This window comes from Jatropha curcas, chromosome 2 (genome assembly GCF_041381405.1).
Source record: "Jatropha curcas cultivar XTBG-Jc1 chromosome 2, XTBG_Jcur_1.0, whole genome shotgun sequence".
NCBI lineage: Eukaryota > Viridiplantae > Streptophyta > Magnoliopsida > Malpighiales > Euphorbiaceae > Jatropha > Jatropha curcas.
The window spans coordinates 31686777-31706645 of record NC_143152.1 but is presented as its reverse complement, the minus strand read 5'-3'; the positions used below and the strand labels follow the sequence as shown (position 1 = coordinate 31706645).

The 19869-nt window shown below is 36.3% G+C and overlaps 4 protein-coding genes across 6 annotated transcripts; 1 reads left to right on the top strand and 3 right to left on the bottom strand.

Annotated features, from left to right (window-relative positions):
• Positions 1 to 428: 428 nt before the first annotated feature.
• Positions 429 to 4399, bottom strand: LOC105647630 (NOP56-like pre RNA processing ribonucleoprotein). 2 transcript variants are annotated; one of them, XM_012233790.4, is made up of 9 exons: positions 4244 to 4399; positions 4021 to 4127; positions 3739 to 3780; positions 3158 to 3337; positions 2896 to 3060; positions 2208 to 2408; positions 1418 to 1915; positions 1174 to 1308; positions 429 to 1093 (listed from the first exon to the last, which is right to left on the bottom strand). In XM_012233790.4, exons 2-9 carry the CDS (start codon positions 4096 to 4098, stop codon positions 659 to 661), a joined length of 1734 nt encoding a protein of 577 aa, XP_012089180.1. In that variant the 5' UTR covers positions 4099 to 4127; positions 4244 to 4399; the 3' UTR covers positions 429 to 658. The 2 variants fall into 2 exon arrangements, with proteins under 2 accessions (XP_012089180.1, XP_012089181.1); XM_012233791.4 differs by having other exon boundaries at positions 4021 to 4123; positions 4244 to 4295.
• Positions 4400 to 5297: 898 nt separating this feature from the next.
• Positions 5298 to 10868, bottom strand: LOC105647631 (double-stranded RNA-binding protein 2). Its single transcript, XM_089718192.1, has 4 exons — positions 10633 to 10868; positions 9171 to 9418; positions 7727 to 7946; positions 5298 to 6708 (listed from the first exon to the last, which is right to left on the bottom strand). Exons 2-4 carry the CDS (start codon positions 9414 to 9416, stop codon positions 5459 to 5461), a joined length of 1716 nt encoding a protein of 571 aa, XP_089574318.1. The 5' UTR covers positions 9417 to 9418; positions 10633 to 10868; the 3' UTR covers positions 5298 to 5458.
• A 976-nt stretch (positions 10869 to 11844) lies between these two features.
• LOC105647854 (aspartic proteinase nepenthesin-1-like) lies at positions 11845 to 12612 on the bottom strand. The gene is made up of 2 exons (XM_012234079.1): positions 12193 to 12612; positions 11845 to 12087 (listed from the first exon to the last, which is right to left on the bottom strand). The coding sequence occupies exons 1-2, from the start codon at positions 12610 to 12612 to the stop codon at positions 11845 to 11847; spliced, it is 663 nt and encodes a 220-aa protein (XP_012089469.1).
• Positions 12613 to 16124: 3512 nt separating this feature from the next.
• On the top strand, positions 16125 to 19848 carry LOC105647632 (Pentatricopeptide repeat (PPR) superfamily protein). Of its 2 annotated transcripts, none has more exons than XM_037640164.2 (2): positions 16125 to 18154; positions 19448 to 19848. In XM_037640164.2, the coding sequence occupies exon 1, from the start codon at positions 16408 to 16410 to the stop codon at positions 18043 to 18045; it is 1638 nt and encodes a 545-aa protein (XP_037496092.1). In that variant the 5' UTR covers positions 16125 to 16407; the 3' UTR covers positions 18046 to 18154; positions 19448 to 19848. The 2 variants fall into 2 exon arrangements, with proteins under 2 accessions (XP_037496092.1, XP_012089183.1); XM_012233793.4 differs by having other exon boundaries at positions 16125 to 19034.
• The last annotated feature ends 21 nt before the right edge of the window (positions 19849 to 19869 follow it).

The following is a 19869-nucleotide window of genomic DNA, read 5'->3' as shown; positions in this document are numbered from 1 at the left end:
AATTATAAGAATTAAATCCGTAAATTGATTTCAATTTCAAGTAATCAAATCACATAGTCAAAGACAAGATAGAGAATAATAAAATTTCAAAGATATTTCAACCCGTATCTATATATATAGCATATTAGTTAAGTGAATGCACCAATAAGACTTGAGTCTAATGATAAGACCAAAGTTAAAACCTTCCCAGATTCAAACATAACCTTATTGCATGTAAGAGATTTTCCAACATTTATATAATTGGCAGTTGATTATTATTGTGAGCTTTATTAAGTTTGTCACTATTGCAATGTTATTTTATAATTAATAGTGTATAACATATATAATGTATTTTGGGGAAAAAAGAAAAAGAAAAAACAAATTTAAGCTTATACAGTTTTTTTTTTCTCATTCAAAATTAACCCCATTTCAATTTGAAGTCTTGAATATGCAAATAATTTGCCAAATATAATTTTCATAATATGTCCACTTCTGACAGAACAACTCATCAAGCCCATAATAAATTTGAAAAATACATTGGAAATAAGTTAAGAAGCCACATGGATGAACCTAAGAAAAGGATAAAAAAAAAAGTTGTACAGTAGAGAGAAGTCAGGAGTAGCTACTTAATTTCTCCAAAATTGCCAAGTAGCCTTTAACCTCAAATTTCCAAATTTTCTCAATTCTCACTTTTTCTTTTCTTTTTCTCTTTCTTCTTGCTTGGAATTTCAGACTCTTCGTCTTGTTCAGCATGCTTTCGCTTCTTTTTCTTCTTTTCTCCTGCATCAATATTCTCACTGCCATTTTGCACATCATCAATTTCAGCTTTATGCTGCTTCTTTTTCTTCTTTTCTTTCTTTGCCTCCCCTTCATTTTCTTGCTGGGAAGTGCCATTTGCATCATTTGGCACAGCTGTTTCCTCTTCATCAGTTTTTTTCTTTTTCTTCTTCTTTTCCTTCTTCTGCTCACAAGTTACTGGACCATCTTCTGTTGCTGCCCCCACAATAGAAGGTTCTGCCTCATTGTCTCTCTTTTTTGGAACAATTTCTTCTCCATTCCCATCAGTGGCATTTGGTGTTTGCCCAAGAACCGCATCTGCAGCAGGATTATAAGCCTGAAAAAAGGTGAAAAGGAGTTAATAATTACCAGCAGAATGTAGGAGTAAACAGAGAACCAATAAAAATAAAGATGGACCTTGGCAGGAGTTATCAATCCTCCAGCTCCCTTCTTACGGTCCTTGTCATAAGCTTCTATCTTTGGTTTGCCTTTTGCAGATCCAGCAGAACGACTCAATTCTCTACCTTCAAGATTTCTTAATCGTGCCTCGAGCTACAATATCACAGTTAAGAAATTCCATAATATATATACAGAGACACAAACACACATGTACTTATGCATGCATGTAAAGCTTTTCATAGGCAAAAAAATTTTTAGGTACCTTGGCTCGGTTTTCCAGTCCCATAGAGTTATCTTGGCCATCTCCAAAAGCATCATACCGAATTGCCAGTGCTGCTTTAGCAGCTAGGGATCTGGAAATTTTCCCCTTCGTCTTAGCAGCTGCCTGACCAACCAAGGATGCATGGAAAATAAGCCCATATTTGGGAGTTGAATGCTTTGTCTTTAAAGCTCTGAAAAGAGCCTTTTCTGCCCCAAGAATCTGAACTGTGCTACCAGGCTGCTTCGCCAGATTCAATAAGCTACCCCCATGCGCAATGAGGCGGGCTCCAACAAGCTCCCCTACAAGGGCAGTCAAATTTGGTGCGATGGTGTTCATCCTGCTTTTAAGATAATCGTACAGTTGAGCTCTGTATTCAGCCAAAGATAAAACCTGGTCACACAGCTCTCTAATGTTCATCAAATCAACTTCACTGACTTCAGTTCCCATAGATATTAAAGATGCTTCCTTCAGTTCTGCCTCAACGTCTTCTGGTAATATCTGTGAAATTTCAAGAGGGAAAAAAGGTATAAAATTTATGAACATGGCTTTAATCCTCTGAGATGATGTTTGTCCATATTATTAGCAATAATGTGCTCAAAGGCAACAACAAGGCAACAATACTGTTCAGGTGGAGACACTTGCCATCATATGGCATAACCACATAAGCCCAAATAACACAAAAAGAACCATGCAAATGGTTAAGATTCATGATCTCAGTAGCACACAAGACATAGATGCAGAGAACACCATGTGACTGCAATAAACAAAATCAGATTTTTCTTTTTTTTACCTCAGAGAAATCAAGCTTGACAGCATTCTCACGGCTACCCATCAGTTTCACTGCTTTGGCATAGAGGATGTTGTCTTGTACAATCTTAGCAAGTTCAGGAAAATGCCAACCATACCATTCTCTAACTCTCATTGCAAATGTGTTGAGCTCCTTATCAAGATCATCAAGCAAACCAATAGCTTGAATGATCATTGTATCAACCTAAAACAGAAAGTTAGCAAGAGAACTCCAATGGCCCAAAGAAATTTAAATATTCTTTATGAGACTTGGAAACAACTCCTAAACAACATAGCCATAATTTGTCAACATAATGGATAAAAATATTATTCAGAAACTTTCTGTCACGCTAATAGTCTTTTCTCTACCGGAATAAAACCTCCCATTAAGAAGAAACCTGGACAAATCCATGGGAGGTCAGAAGAGATAAGAACCTATGGAGTATTTTATAGAAAAACATATTAAAGAACCTGACTTCACATATTTCACCAAGCTGACTTCCAAATAAGTGACAAATAAGTAATTTTAATTGATAGAGTCAATAGCAAACACTTTTGCATCAGTATCACCAGGCTCAGGATAAACTACTATTAAGTCCACCACAGAACTGGCTTGTGCTTTGAACAGAAAATAGGCACAGACAAGTCACTTCAACTATAGAAACTAAAAACCACCCATTCAAGAAAAGTACCTTGTCAGGACTGAACTTCAGTTTGTACCTAGACAGACTATGCGATAAACCCAAGCTCATTGGTGCCAAATCTTGAGCACCTAGACCAGTTATGAGTTCAGTCAACTGACTCCTAACACCCCTCATCAGTTCCATGATGGCATTGTTGTGAACACATTCTATTTTCTGCAACACAATAATTGCTCAAACTTAGAAAAAAAAAGAACCAATTAAAAATTGAGAATATCTGGCATAAAGAAATAACTTGTATAGAAATAATCACCAGTTTTTCTTTGATTGCGTTTCCAAGCTTTGAATCAGCCACGGCTAGGATTTCACCCTCACAATGAGCACGTAAAAACTTGCGCAAACCTTTGCTAGCAGTGCCTTCAATTATTTTTGTTGCTGCTTCTAACGCTTCTGATGTATTCTCAAACTTGGAAAAAGCTTTCAGCTTGACAACCTGATGATTATACCAACAAAGAGTCAGGTTCCAACTGAAAACAAAAAGGTATTACATAAAGAATATAATCACATAACAATTTAAAAAGTTTCATGGTGAAAAACAAAGCCAGACAAAATAACAACATCTGAACGGATTGAAAAATAAAATTGAATATTCTGATGATTCAACAAAGAAAGAAAGGACGTTCCACAACATACTTCTTATCTACCAATTACACAATTATGGCTCTTTGACAATTGTCAAGTGACAGCCAAAACAGTAAATTTTGCAACAGCAGCACAATGGGATGTATGCAAACTAATTTTTCAAAGGGAAAAAAAAAAAACAAATATTGGCTCTCCATTCAGTTCAACAAATGCACACAGAAAATGAAACAGAGACAGAGAGAAAGAAATAACCTTTCTTGCTGAGTCTGCCGTGGAAAATTCTTTCCATAAGTCCTGTAACAAAAACCCAAATTAGAGAGAAGTTAACTGAAAATTTTTCCATTTTCCTCCATTATGAAAACCAGTAAAACTTGAATTATCTAATCTTCAAACAATTGCTAACCAAAAAACAAATTGTGATTCACAGTGCAATCCATGAGAACAGAAAATAATCTCATTCTCATGTTTCTTCACTCCCCGCCCCCAATGCCCAGACAGGGCAGAATATATAAAAAAGCAAAAGGCAATCTTTACCTCGACTTTAGATAGCTTCCCTTCATCCAAAACTTTGAAGAGGGCAAAGCCCGCCGGCGTCTCAAACAACACAAGCATCCTTCAATAGCTCAATCACCAACCTCTAACTTAAAAAGGATTAAAGGAAAAACAGTTAATCCTACGAACCCACATAGGCAAAGATCACAGAAAATATAAACGACGATAGGAGCAATACAAGAACAGAAGAAGTCAGATTGCTCACCTCTTTGCTATCGTGTTCTAGATTGAGAAAAAAAGAGGAATTAAGAAGTCTACTAGGGTTTTAAAAGGCCATAGAAGCGATCCTCTTCAATTGGTAAACTGTTTTACTCGCCGTTTTATTACACGACAACGAGTTTCTGTACTTCTTGTTGTTTGCTGGACACCTGTCATCTTTGGGGTTATTTCAGGGATTAAAATCTAAGAAGGTGCTTGAAACTCTAGCCTTTGGATTATGTGTAAAGAGAAAAGGAGAGAGTGTATGTTATTATCTATAGTATTGGGTATAGACTAGTTTTACTTACTAGGGTTTTAATTTTAAGGGTTTTTCAGTTTGGGAATGCTGTGCATGTGATGCAGACAAGTCAGGACGATGCATTGCATTAGACAGCTAAATTTAAGCGTTGGGTACAAATTGGACAGGTATCCTTCTGTTGTTAAACGACAGGACGTTGAGCGCGCGAACGTATGAAAGGGGCGTGTGAGTTGGAACTCGTCTTCTCAAAGCCTTTTAAGTCGAGTTTGGTCCAATGGCTTTCAGGCCCTTCTAATTCTAGACTCTTTAAGTCCAACTTAAATTATGGCAGTGTAAATAGGGCTACGTTGTTGCTGCCTTTAGCTAATTGGACACCGATTGCTTTCGTTGGTTTTTTAAGTATAGTTAATATAAAATATTTCATTTTTTTCCAAAAAAAAAGAGAATGTAAAAGAAAATTGAAGGCTGCAGCTAGTTTATTTGAAATCAGAAAAATTGTTCTGTTAAAAACTTTCCTTCTATGAACATTAACATTAAAAAAAATTGAATGCTTTTCAAAAATCATTTCTCTCGTTAGTTTGATACATGAACCCATACATCAGGTCTAGCAAATCAATTGATCTTGGGATGACCTAACCATGAAATTTCTGCTACGCATCACAGAAGTTCCAATCAATTGGAAGATACCTTAGAAGTAAGAAATGGAAATGTAATTAATTTCACGGTACCCTCTCTGGAATAACCTGATCAAATCTCTTTCAGTATAAACATATTATAATTAATTGGGGAGAATCAATCCTGATTAAGCTTAAAGAATATGACTTGCAAATATAAATTTATACATATATATAACAGCTCCCCCTTATATTGATTACAAATCATTGGGTGCCCAAACACCACCATAAATTCAATTGCCAAAAAGAAGAAAAGCTAAGATGATTTATCTAGTGTCTATACTGTTGCTCATATTCTAAGCTTGCCAAGCTCTGAACTTGCTGTTGAGACATCTTTAGGTACTGTATCTTTCTTCTCTTTATTATGTGATGCTCCCTCTTGCGCAGCAGTTGTCATTTTCCTTACTGGTGGAGCAGAACAGACTGGCACAACTGATCTTATTCGGACTGCTGGTGCCATGAAACGTGGATGCATTCCTCCAAAGTCCATTCTTTGTGGCTGGGGTCTGGTTGAATTTAAAGGAGCTCCACTTCTCATTCTTGGTGGCACCGGAATTTGTGCTGCCAAATCTTGTGGTCTGGGTACTGAACAAACAGGCCCCATATTTCTGATCCGTACAGGAGGAGCTGCAGATGAAGGTCTAAGCTCCACATTTCTGATCGATGCAGGAGGGGATCTACAGCTTGTCGAACTTGGTCTTCGGATATATTGTGAAGTAGAATGGGAAGAGACAAAACCATGTGGGTTTTGAACTTGAAAGTCCATGTGTGTGTATCCTGAATCCATGTTCCTATGGGAAGCCTGCTCAAATTGCTCGTTTCGGTTCTCTCCTAGTTGAAAACCTTTAACTTTTTCTAGTGCACCATTTTTATCTTTGTCATCCTCATGATTGGGCTCCTGAAATCTTGCATCAGTCTTGAAGTTGCAGAGAACAGAGGGATCTGGAACCATTGATGGAGAGCACTCAGATAATTCTTCTGTTTTCTCCTCATGTATCTCCCGGATGGTAACTGTGGACTTCCCCCTGATTGGATCAGAGGCCACATTATCTGAGTAGCACAATAACGGTCCTGAGGTCGCCATTGTAATTCTGGGCCCTACAGGTACTGGTTCTTGCTCCCTTACAGGAACAAACAGATGAGAATCTTGGGGAAGTATAGACTGCATATATGGAAGAATTTGAGGACTGGGAGGAGGAGCTGGTGGAACCTGAAGTGCCAGTAAATGGTGGTGCAGCTGCAGCAATTGTTCTTGCTGCCACATGTGGTATATGGCCATTTCAGGAGAAAAGCTAGGATAAGCCCAGTTTTGGCACTGCATAGGATATAAGCTTAGTATTGGAGTGGTCAAGTCCTTGCATATAGGGGCAAATCTCTCCGGCCCACGTTTAAAATCACTTTGCTTGTGGTTATTCCAGTCTGATGGTTGTAGAGATGCAAGAAAACGAGCAATTACGACTTGTTCTTGTTCTTCAGTGCCCTTTTTATTCTCCACAGAAGAAGAAGATGATGAACCAGAGGACGAGCCATGTTGAACCACTACAGAAAGATATTATAATATTTAGATTAAGCAACTGATAAAATTTTAAGAAGCCTGCAAGTGTGAGTGCATAAACCAAGCATTTCCAAAGAAAATTAAAAGTGATAAGAGTAAACAGTTCAAGGTATCTGATTGATAATTTATCAATGAAAGTAAACTTAATAACAGTTCCTTCAGACATTCACTCATAGCAAAGAGCGAATGAAAATGATAGCATATGGGAAATTCCACAAAGCTAGTGAAAAGTTAGAAGCTATATAACTTGAACAATAAAAAAAGCTGGGTCATCTGCAAGAGTATAAAGGCTTCATCCCTTAAACCACTTGTATGGTCCCCTTTATCTTTTTTAACTCTACAAACAAATGAAAAAGGAGAGAACCAGGAACACTGGTACCCAGCTTCCACACAACCACATGCCTGTTCAAAGTCCGGTTCGAACTCAACATCCAATTTTGAAGAACTGGACCAATTTTCATTCTTCACCAACTTATTCAACCATTTAGAGAAACAAAGAAATTTTGAAGGAGAAGTCAGTATTACCAAGAACCAATTCAAAGCAATGGCTGGAGAACCTAACATTCAGAGGAATCCATTTTAGACAGTGGGCAGAGTATGTAATTATACCCACCCACCAAAAAAATCAGCATGCTTGGATTACCACTTGATGACATCTCCTCCTCTCTCTTGATAGCCCCACCCACCTTAGACATACACAAACAACTTTATGTTGCACAAATATTATAGTTGCTTCCACCTTCTACCAAATCTAACTGCCATATTAATCATCTATTAAAGGTTTTCACTGATCAGGAAAAAAGCAATGAAGCTAGGAGCTGATACCCTTGCCTAAAACCAGTTATATGTATCAGCTCTAAAGAAAAGTCATGCTAAATCAAGGAGTTGGGTCATTATGCTGATGTGTTTATCAGCTTAAGGCAGAGGAAGTTGTGATAACCTGCTTCTAACCATACTAGAGCACTGCAAATATAGAATAATACAAAAAGATGAGATCCATACATCTTTTTAGGGCAGACCAAGCAGCCATTGCTGCATTCTTCTGAGCTTGTTTCTTGGTCCTAGCTGGCTCCCCGGTAAAGCTCATTCCCGCAAGTTCAACTGTGCATGAGAAAATAGGAACATGGCCAGGCCCTGAACGAACGGTGGTATACACTGGAAGCTTTAAACCAGCTCTGTGAGCAGTCTCTTGAAGCAAATTCTTGTAAACTCCAGTTTCATCCTGTGCAGCAAAACAGCACCAAAAACAAATTACATGGAATGGAGCCTTTCTCAGCCACTGTAAGTAAATTGAAATAAAATGAAAACATAACAGAGAATGCTTTATCATGAACTTTAAAAGAGTTTCAAGTCAATTAAAACAAATGAGACCTGAAAAAGCATCAATGTGTTGTGTTACATTTTATACTTTTTTTTTTTTTTCAGTTTTCAAAAATATATTAGAATTCATGTCTACAGATTAGGTTGTATTGGGGACAAAAAGAGAAGGGACACCAAAGAATTAACCATAATAATGCCAATCTCAGAATAGTCATGTTTCAGGAAACATATATATGCTCATTGCATGGAAAATAAAATAGATATGCAACAGAATATTGGGAGTTCACTTTGGTAATATAATCATTGTCCAGGGTTCCAAAATAGCCAATTTTTGAATGAAACCAAACCTCATCTCAGACCTTTCCATAGCAAGCAATTCATACAAAACCGACTACCAGAAATGAAGCTAAAAAAAGGTTCCCCTTAAATAAAGAAGCTTTTTAGTGTTGGACTTGGTGCATCATTTACAGATTTGAAAATGAAATCCCTCTGGTGGGAAAACTGCCCTCGATTTTTTACTCCGGGATGGATGGATCTTGATGTATGTTACATGCGGTACATAGATACTGGACATTACCAGTAGACATTAGCATCTGGTCTATAAGATATTAGAATTTTTCTCACTTTTCAAGTGGCACAGTGGTCTACTATGTTCTAACACTGCAATCATAGAGAGCTGAGTTTTTAGCTCCACGTTGAGCAACAATAGCTTTAGAATTAAACTTTAGTAGATATTATTTCTTCCAAAGTCATTACTGAATCCAACAAGGATCTTCACTTAAGGGCTTTTCTTTACCAGCTTCCAACACATAACTTCAAATGCTTCTAGTAATAACGTTTTAAAAATGGCATTGCAGTTGCCTCCCTTTCCATGATTGAAAACACCTACCTTTCTTCACAATGTTGACATTGTTTTCTCACAAAGCTTTTTATGATTGAGTTGACCATGTTTTCACTTTTACAAACTCATGAATAAAATTAAAGCCTTCAATCAAGACAAAATGATTACAAATAGAACTACAAACATATGGAAAAGGCATTCTTATTCTGAAACAAGAATATATATATAGATATATATATTATAATCTTGCAAAGAGAAATGAATACATTTTGACCAAATGCTCACCAGGACTCTAGCAGCCAGTGCTCTGGAAGGACCTCTACTTGCAAGTGTGTTAAGAGCTACCTCGGCAGCCGCATGTTCTGCCTGCCTCAAAGTAGAGCAAAAACTAGGGCTTTCAAAAGTCTCCCCATTGAAATTGACAGTAGCTTTGAATCGAGGGGCATGATCTGGTCCTTCCCTTATACATGAATAAGATGGCAAATTGAAGCAGCTTCTTTGAGCCAACTCTTGCAGTTGGTTCTTGTACATGCCTATATGCATGACAATGACAGTCAATTTATAGTAAGGGAGGCAAAAAAAAAAAAAAAAAAAAAAAAAAAAAAAAAAAACAGAGAGATACTTTGCCTAGTTTTTGAGTCTGAGGGTAAAAGAGTTAGCATCTATGCTCGTTAAGTGAACATGGAAAATCATATGAGCAATTTTGTCACTAACATCAAAACAAAAAGCAAATCTTTATTGTTCCCTCAAATCCTAACTCAAGTTCCACACAACGAATGAAAAGTAATATGTGAAACATTTTTCACAATAGTAAGCAAAAACTCGGGTTCTAAAAATTGGATATTTGAGTTCCATGTCCTTGTGTAAGTGGTGTAAAGAAGAAACTGTTATCATACCTTCTACTGTGTAGTAATATAAAAGAAAAGAAAATAGACATAATCGACAATAGGTTGTCAAATATTAAAACTGTAACCTCCTGTGCCTTTTTGCATACAAAGTCCATAAAATAGGTGACCTATCCCTGGTATAGCAGGTTAAACATTACTCCAAATTAGTATTCCAGGATGATAAGGAAGCAACCATTCTGCGGAACAATATTGTAGGTTATGATATCATTATCATAAGGAAATACGTAAGTTTCTCTATACTCTATAGTGATGTTATTTTTTGTCTATACTCTAAAATGATAAATCTTAATTCTGGATTTGCCAACATTTGTACTCAAATCGTATTACTATTACAACAGCATCAAATAGACCATTCTTAATTTGTTGATATATTATGATGGCTTGCTTAAATGCTAAGTCTTTGGAAACTAAAAATTAGGACGAATATCATCCATGAAAACACAATGATAATTAAAGATTGTCAATATAGAAATGAAAATGTTAACATAAGCAAACGGTATAAAACATAAACATCCGCTTCTCTCAGACTTAACACGGAAATTATCAATTTCTGATAAGAAAACCTAAGCCTTCAAAGCAATGAAAACTTACTCATTAACTGAATTCAAATCCAAAAAGAACCAAAATACACGGAACCCAAATAGTATATCCAAAACCCACTTCGATTAAACCATTTAAAGACCCTACGCAGTGATTTGCATAGCTAAGCAGTAAGCAAGTTTACTGTATTCCAAAAATGAAATCACACAAACCCAAAAACAATAAAGATCGAATCAACCTATCAAGAAAAAAAATGCGAAATGATCTCATTTAAAACCCACTAGGAAAATGATTCTCACCTATATTGTTACTACTGCCCTTTGCTAGATTTTCTCGAGAAAGTGAAGGAAACGCGTGATGAGAATGTTACAAATAGTGAAAGTAGTAATAGTTAGGAACTGGAATTCATGCCATTTCCTAGAGAGAGAGAGAGAGAGAGAGAGAGCCAAGTGAAAGTGATGACAAAGTGACAATTGCGAAATTTACAAGGAGCGAAGGTGCTCTTTACTGGAAGCCAAAGTTTCCGCTGTTATAATGTACTTTTGCCCTTCATGAAAACGGGAACGTTTTCATTACAGAATACTGCGCCTTCCATCTCTGGCATTCTACTTCAGTTCAAAGTCAACTTAACGCATTTGCTGTTAACAATAGCCAATAGCAATACACCGCGTGTCCAACTAATAAGTTGATACATCACAATAACGACCGGTTTCCGATTTCATTCCCTTATTTATATACCAATCCAGAAAATTGAAACAATGATATTTTTAAATATATATTAAAAAAAATAAAATCAAGATGCTTTTTAAAAAATTTTACTGTCATTGATTCATAAGCGGAGCTATGGATTTAGACAAGTAATTTCCTTACAATTTCAAGCCCGATCAAAAAGGAACTCCAACCTGAACAGACCTTTTCAATGAAAAATTCAGTCCTACTCCCACAGTCCCATTTGTTAAACAAAAATATGAAAAAATTAAAGAAATTAAAAATATTATAAAAAAATTTGCATTGTACTGATGAAGCCAAGGTTATTAATGGATTCTGAAATATATTAACAAAATATATGAACAAAAAGATATGAAATAAATGGATTGTTTCTCATTTTATTGACTTGTTGCATTTTTTTTTTATTTCTTGAGAAATATAATATAGTACATTATAATTAATCTAAGGATTAATTACACTTATTATTAAAATTGGAAAAAATTTTCCAAAGAAAAAGGAAAAAAAAAAAGGTAAAATTACAACTGCATGCAAAGTTCAGGGTAAATTTGCTCCCTGAAATAATAATAATTATTATATTTAAAAGCTCCAATAATATGAAAAGAGTCGCATAATTGAAATAATTATCGCGACAACTCTCCGAAACAAACGATAATCTTTAAGCCTTAAGATCAAACAAGAACCGAAAAGTTGCCTGCTGAAATGCACCTAATAGGTTTGGTGCATTAGCATGAGTCGGCATGAAAACCAAGCAGAACATATTCCCAGTTCTTTGGAACACATTGTTAGAAATACATTAGGGCTCCTTGAAAGTGAATTATCATGGTAGGTAAAGTAGTAGCCCTTCCAATAGAAGTGATTCTATAGCAAACATCATATGGTGTATGCTCTCCTTTTATGGGTTCCCAATTATACTGCCTAGAATAACTAATTACCTGACCCTTCAAAATGTCATATGCTTCTGGAACAAGAAAGCTAGGTCCAACACCAGAATCAATAGCAAACCCTTCAGTACCATCATCTTTCAGCTGAAAAACTTATGGATCGATTTTCAGAAATGTTCTGGCAAATGTAATGCCTTTGACAATGTCAAAGTATCTTAATATCCCTCGAACCAAATTTGTTGATTGTACTTTTCCTAGTAGTTGTGCTTCAGGACCAGCTCTCAACCATGTGTAGGTTCCATAGTTTCCAGTCCAGGAAGGTAAGCAATAAGAAAAGCATAGTTGGGTAGTGGTTTCAAGTTGCATCAGGATCGATCTTCTTCCTGCGCCTAGACCGAAAACTCCTGCTATCTCATTTTCAGGACTAATAAAACCTCCAAAAGTAATGTCTCTGTTCTCAAATCCACAACCAAACACTACATTTGGAAATGTTTTTATCCTATTACTTGATGTAGGAAATGTAAAGCTATCTACAGAAAGCACACCTTCAGTGACAGAGCCTCCAGTATACATCCAATATAGTTGCAAATGTTTTTGTGACAGAGCTTGGGGATGCAGAGTGCATGATGACAAGTACAGACGCGAAAAGTCTTGTCGCATTGAACCCATGTATCATCCATGAATGTATCTAGCAAAAGGTATGGTGAATACGGTTTTGAACCAATTGGAGCTTGCCATGCATCAAGGCTGTAGTTTGATGGAGATGCATCATTTTTATGAGCACAGCGAATTACAGATGTTAGATGAAGAGCATGAATTCTGGAAAGTTGGACGATTCTATAATGTGTTTCTTCTGCAGAGAGATTTTTAGGAAGAGAGATGAATCTATGGAGTTTCTTGGGATGAGTTTGATGCTGAAGCCATTGGTTTTACAAGGCACTGAGGCAAGAAAGAGGATGCAAATGGTAAGGCATAGTGTAACTCCATGGAAAAGTTTTATTTCAGAGGAGTTGAGAGTCATTTTCAATTTCTTTGGTATAGACAGAAGAAAATTTTTCTAGCATATGTATATAGACACACACACTTCTTTTTCCAAAGAAAATAAGGAGGAGGAAAAAGTTCTCTTGAAATGAGATTCTCAATTACTCATCAAAAGAAAATGCAGTTTTCTATCTAGAAATTGAACGTGCATTAAATATGAAGCATTAAGAGTGACTTTCCTTTCAACTGCTAATAAAAATGGCATGGATCATTTGGCTGCTATTCACCCATAGATTTTTCAACCTACTTCAAAACATGAAGCAAAGCAGAGGATCTTGAAAATCTAAGTTGACATTGAAATTTCTCTGGTAACTTACACAATTTTGCTGCAAAAGTTTGCTTATAATGCTGTACAATTCTTCTCTTTTTCATTAACATTGGGTAATTACATAATTTTGTAGTGATCTAATGTTTAGCCCCTCAATTATAATAAAACAGTCCTCAGGATCCATAGCTAAATTATATAATCTGTCTATTAGAATTGAAAACAATTTAACGACCAATTATAAAAACAAAATAATGAATGCAACATCACGATTAGCCTAATTAAGTTTTTACAGTAGAATGTCACTGATATATATTAATACTCCTAATTAACAAACTATAGATACTGCAACTATATTTATAGATTTGATATCCAGTTTCATGCATATCAAATTATCCATGGATATAGAAATCCAAATAATCAACTAACGACAGCCTTCGGCAAGTAGAGAAGTACAAACTGACTAATAGAAAGTCGTCAAAAACTCAAAGAAATCAACCACTAAAAATTTGAATATAGGACTTCAAGCCATTTATTTACAACAATAACATCAAGTATAAAAATCCAACTGATCAACTGCTATCAACCATAAACATTGAAACACAACCTGGAAAATAGAAATTTTTCAAAGCAATCAACTACTAACAACCTTAAAATAGAAACACAAACTGAAAATAGAAATTCAAGTAATCAATTATGAAGTACTAACAATCAAAATTCAAGTCCTGCCATGCCTGCTACATCTCTTCAGTTGATAAGCTTTTATTGAAATTTCACCTTCTTGGCGTAGGAACTTGATCATGTCTTCCTTTTGCTCCATTGTTAGTATCACCAAGCTTACCTGCAACAATTGTACTCCCATTCAACTTGTACAATCCTACATCGGACATCTCTCCTGTCATTACCATAGAACCACCTTCAAATACTTCCATAAGTCCTCCTTTTACAGAGATTCCGCAACCTAAAGAAGCTAAATGCCTTGTAGAAATTACATTCCCAAGAAATATGGGTACATATCTCACATAGCCCAAAGTCCTCACTTTACCATCATGCATTTTCACTTTCCACTGCCAATTCCCCCAATTTCTAATTTATTACCAGTAGCGAGTGTTACATATCCTTTATGACTTGCATCGAATGTATCAAACCAATCTCTTTTAGAACTAACATGAAAGTCACAAGTAACAAAAAACCAAGAATGCTTCAACAAAGCATCAACTTCTTTGGCCATTTGCTCATTATCAACAGTCACAGCTAGATTTATTATACAATGATCTTCTTTTCTTGTCCGATTTCTATGCAGCAATTGCTCCCCTTTCAGTACTCTGCAGTGCTTTTCCACATGCCCTTGCGAGCCAAAGTGATAACAAACTATTTCCTCTCTTGATCTTGGTCCTCCACTTTTCTTGTCATGGTTATTTGAATTTGGGAAATTTCTAGTTTTGACTCCACCCCAATTTCTCTTGCTCCTTTCTTCTAATATCTTCAATAAACAACTTTTCTTTTATCATACTCAATGACAACTTGGCATCTGAATCAACACAATTGCCTAAAAACTCCCAACCATTAGGCAAAGTACTCAAAAAGATATATGCTTGCGTCTCATCAGGCAGCACCATCTCCAAATTAAATAATTGATTAACAATGTCTTGAAAATCAGCCATGTGCTTATTCATTCTATCTCCTTCCTTATACCGCAAATTGGTTAGTTTCTCATGAGAGAAAGTTTGCTTAGTGCTTTCCTTTCACAAAGATTTTCCAATTCCTTCCATAAAGACTCTGCATTTGTCTCTTGAGCCACAAGATGGAAAAGACTATCATCGATCCATTGTCGAATAAAAGCAATACTTATTCTATTCAGCAACTCCCACTCGCATCTGACATATTAGTGGTTTTTGCTTTATCCCCCACAATGGGATCATGTAAACCTTCACAATACAAAACATCTTCCATACTTGCTTTCCAATGAGAGAAATTTGATGATGGGGTTATTATAAACATATTTCCATAAGAATTCTCCATTAGTAACACACGAACAACTTTACAACCAAAAGCTCTTAACTTTGCTCTAGTCAGAAACCAGGAAATCTTTTTCCCTTTTTTTTAGTTTAAAGGAGAAACAGTAACACAGATATTTCAAAACTCAAAAGCCAAAAAGATCAACCGCAATAATCCAAAGAAACAGACTACGCCGCAAATCTTCCACAAAATCAGCAAGTTAAAGCTTAAAAGAGATGGATGGTTCGCACCCAAATGGTATACCGGAATAACAATGCTTGTCGACAATCAACGCTGGTAAACCTAAACGTCATGGATCCGTTTATATGTGTTACTTCGCTCTCCTTCTTTTTAGTAGCCGTGTTTCCCGCCGACAAACGTATGAACCGACTTTTACAGTTACAGTTTTCGTTCTTTTATTTTTTTTTTATTTTTTTTTTTATTTTTTAACTTTGTAACGACGTATAACATTGAACCCGTATTTTTTAAAATATATAATTTTATCATATTGCATATTACTGTGGAAAGAAAGGAAATGATAAAATTAAACTTATGTATTTCTAAAAATGTAAAAGCAAAGCCATGAATTTTAATAACATATTAAGATAAAATCGTAATTTTACCTTTTGTATATCGCAGATATTGAATAAACGGTAAATCGACTTTAAGCCATCACCCAAACACTGGATGTTTTATGGGCTTAGATCCGTTTTGCCCATGAAAATAGATAGAGTTGGAGAGATTTCGCTTTAGGCCCAATCTTACCAAGGTCCACTTTTATATGCCTATCACGTGAGCCCAATACACTAATTTCATTGGCCCAATGCAGTGTCTTCTACCCTCTTAAGATGGCGTAGTCCATATGCCGAAGCAATGCTTTTGCTTCCTCTCCCCGCCCCCTCCCTCTCTACTACTCGCACATCCTGGGAAACGGGTCGCACGAGTTTCAATCCTTAAACCCTACTTGCTATGTAACTCATAGCATTCGGAATATTGCTTGTCCGGCGTGGAAATTTCCGAGGTTTTAATTGCAGCGGCTTGGGATCAATGGTTTTGAATTCAACCCAAAACCTGCAAAATCTACGCGTCCCAGTAAAATATGTGGGCTTCTTCAATAACGACTTGTTGCTTTAGAGTTAAGTGATGGCGTGGGGTTGCCGATGACCCTCTTATTATTCAAGATCCGACCTTTCAGGGTTCGAGCCTCCAGGATTGCCATTGCCCATTTTCACATTCAATCTCAAGGAGGATTTCGCTTATTTCCTGATAGAGCGGCAATAACAAATCAAGAGGCTTGGTTTGTTAAAGTTGTAGCTACACTTTTTGTCCGTTCGCATTGTTTAGATGCTTGTTTGGGTTATTTGTGTGGAAAATTGACACCTTTGATAGCATTTGAGGTAATTAAACGGTTTAATAATCCAAAAGTCGGTTTAAATTTCTTGGAGTTCAGTAGATTGAATTTGAGTGTCACTCATTCTTTTTCAACTTATAGTCTGCTTATGAGATCCTTATGCCAAATGGGTTTCCATGATTTGGTGAAAGTTGTGTTTGATCATATGAAGAGTGATGGGTATTTGCCTGATAGTACACTTTTAAGATTTTTGTTAACTTCATTTGTGCAAGCAGGTAAGTTTAATCTTGCTAAGAAACTGCTTGCTGAAATTCAGTCTCAGGAGGTTAGGATTAGTTCATTTGTGTATAATAATTTGTTGAATGAGTTGGTTAGACGGAATCAGGTACATGAAGCTCTTTGCTTGTTTGAAGAACACTTGGCATCGCATTCTCCTGCAGATACTTGGACCTTCAATATTCTTATTCGAGGTCTCTGCAGGGTAGGTGAAGTTGATAGAGCTTTTGAATTTTTTAATGATATGGAGAGTTTTGGTTGTTTACCTGATATTGTTACTTATAACACACTCATAAATGGATTGTGTAGGGTTAATGAGTTAGATAGAGGGCACAAATTATTGAAGGAAGTTCAGTCTAGAAATGATTGCTCACCAGATGTAGTGACATATACGTCTGTTATATCTGGGTTTTGCAAGCCGGGTAAGATGGAGGAAGCCTCTGTTCTTTTTGATGAGATGATTAGGTCTGGGATTAAGCCCAATGTATTCACTTTTAATGTTCTTATTGATGGGTTTGGCAAGATTGGTGACATGGATGCAGCAGAAGCCGTGCGTGAAAAGATGGTTTCTTTTGGTTGTCTACCAGATGTAGTTACCTTCACTTCCTTGATTGATGGGTACTGTCGAAGTGGGCAGGTTTACCTGGGTTTGAAGATTTGGGATGCAATGAAAGCAATGGGTGTACCTCCAAATGTTTATACTTACGCCATTCTTATTAATGCTCTGTGCAAGGAGAACAGACTTCATGAAGCTCGTGATTTTTTGAGGCAGTTGAAGTTTAGCAATGTTGTTCCAAAACCGTTTGTTTACAACCCTGTGATTGATGGATTTTGCAAGGCTGGGAATGTGGATGAGGCAAATTTAATTGTTATGGAAATGGAGGAAAAGAGATGCAATCCTGATAAAATAACATTCAATATTCTCATTATTGGGCATTGTATGAAAGGAAGAATGAATGAAGCTATTGATATTTTCAGTAAGATGGTAGCAATTGGTTGTGCTCCAGATAGCATTACTATTAATTCATTGGTATCTTGCCTTCTGAAGGCTGGGATGCCCAGCGTAGCCTTTCGTATTATGCAAACATCATCAGAGGATATCTCCAGTTTGTCATCTTTTAGAAATGCTATTCCTTTAAGATTGAAGACAGACATCCCGGTTGCTGCTTGAAAGAAGGGTTGCCGTACGATTTGAATAGTCATTGGACCCATCAATCAGATAAACTCCAGCCTCTTATGCACCTCCAAGTTTTATCCCAACTACCAAACAGTTTCAGTCTGTAAGTAGCTTGTTCTTCTTGAATTTAAGTGAGATCAACAATGTCAATTTTGCGCTTTAGCTTAGCATACTTCATAAACAGACCGGTGCTGGTGCTGTTGATTTGTATGTATTTATCATTCCTTCTGCAAGTTACTTCAAGTATTCAGTGCTCAATTCTGAATCAAGTCTGTGTGGTCTTGGATATTTTTTCTTGCTCTTCACAAAGTTCACCAAATAAGTATCTCCAATTGTGCTGGTAAATTTCTTACTATATCTGCATTCCTGAGGTCAAATAACATGTTGATGTCTCATGGGGCCTACTGTTTGAATCAGCTGGTTGTTGTAAGGGTATTGTTTTAGTACATCAATAATCCTAATGGAAAATGACCCTAATATCTTACACATTGTGATCTTGATGCATAAGATACTAGAAATGAGAATCAGCGAAAAGGGGGTGAAGAAATAGATATATTAGAGTCTTATAGGAAAAGGAAAGGAAAAACAAAAGAAAAAGGAGCACGGCCAGGAAAATCACATTCTTTCTAGGGTGCATGTGGTGCAAATATCTCTCAAAATATCCAAAAATCTTCACTCCTGTACTGCAAATGAACAGAGTTGAAGGAGCACACCTTCTACAGTGTCCAATCCATTATTATTGTTGGAACATTGACCTTGCAGGACTTAATGGAAGTTTAGAACCTGCTACTGTCAGCATCAAGACTTGCTCATTGCAGAACTAACATTAGAATTAGGCTTTTGATGGCAGCAGCTAGTCCAAGTTGAGCCATAAGAAGAAGCAGCAGTGGCAACTTATTCTCACCTTGGACAGGATGCTAAAGTGTCCAAAAATTTTCATGTTGACCATACCATGACTTTTTGCTTTTTGGTGCTACAAGCAGGTACTGGACTTCTTAAACATTGTGACAATTTAATTTTTGTAGGGTTATGAAATATTTTGATGAAGTAGAAAGCTACCATTTTGCACTTTTTAGGTTTTGTTTGTTGATTTAGTGAATGCTTTAAGTTGCTTATGTTTCTAAGAAATTGTACAAAGAGCAAATGAACACCAAGAGTTTCATTGATGTATCGACTTAACGATTTAGTATCAGTATGTGTATGTCTAGAAATTGAATTTAATTAGTGGCTTTATAGAAATCGGTTCCGTAGTCTGTTTGTGTTTGTTGTCGATACCTCTAAGTGGAGCGGAGCTTTTAATACTCTGATTCATATTTGCTATAGCAAATTCTTGGTTTGATGCCATGTTATGGTCTAAGCTTGTTAGTGCGTACTGAAATTTTGCAAAATTTTACAGCTGCAAGAGTGCAGGGGTCGGCTCTGGGGACCACTTCTTTCATCATTTGTCGCTAGTTCCTGATAATGAAGGAAACGATGGGATGTGAGTTTCAGAAGACAGTAATTCCAAATTAAATGCCATGGAAAGAGAAAGATAATGGTATCTTCTGGTGGTTGCGATGATTGGGGGACCCTGATGGGTTTGAGAGCTTGACATTGACATGGACATGTAATTTAATTTTTCTGTTGTTCACGTGAAGTTAGATCCATCATATTTCAGAATCTTGGAAAAAAAAAAAAAAAAAGAGAACCAATTCTCTGATTTAAAGATGTGAGGTGGCAGATTCTGCTCTAGTTTTTTCTTCTAATCTTGCACTTGAATATTTCATCTGTTGCAAAAAGCTCAATACTTGTCTTCCATTTCATTTTAAGACCATTTTC

What these genes read in the sequence shown, in the direction of transcription:
- LOC105647630 (XM_012233790.4), bottom strand. Translation starts at nt 4,098, where the DNA reads ATGCTTGTGTTGTTTGAGACGCCGGCGGGCTTTGCCCTCTTCAAAGTT. An exon ending in CGGCAGACTCAGCAAGAAAG is followed by an intron (nt 3,338 to 3,738) that starts GTTATTTCTTTC and finishes TATAATCATCAG; the next exon opens with GTTGTCAAGCTGAAAGCTTT. An exon ending in GATTGATAACTCCTGCCAAG is followed by an intron (nt 1,094 to 1,173) that starts GTCCATCTTTAT and finishes ACCTTTTTTCAG; the next exon opens with GCTTATAATCCTGCTGCAGA.
- LOC105647631 (XM_089718192.1), bottom strand. Translation starts at nt 9,416, where the DNA reads ATGTACAAGAACCAACTGCAAGAGTTGGCTCAAAGAAGCTGCTTCAAT. An exon ending in CACTGGCTGCTAGAGTCCTG is followed by an intron (nt 7,947 to 9,170) that starts GTGAGCATTTGG and finishes TTTGCTGCACAG; the next exon opens with GATGAAACTGGAGTTTACAA. An exon ending in TTGGTCTGCCCTAAAAAGAT is followed by an intron (nt 6,709 to 7,726) that starts GTATGGATCTCA and finishes ATCTTTCTGTAG; the next exon opens with TGGTTCAACATGGCTCGTCC.
- LOC105647854 (XM_012234079.1), bottom strand. Translation starts at nt 12,612, where the DNA reads ATGGGTTCAATGCGACAAGACTTTTCGCGTCTGTACTTGTCATCATGC. An exon ending in AAGCACAACTACTAGGAAAA is followed by an intron (nt 12,088 to 12,192) that starts GTACAATCAACA and finishes TAAGTTTTTCAG; the next exon opens with CTGAAAGATGATGGTACTGA.
- LOC105647632 (XM_037640164.2), top strand. Translation starts at nt 16,408, where the DNA reads ATGACCCTCTTATTATTCAAGATCCGACCTTTCAGGGTTCGAGCCTCC.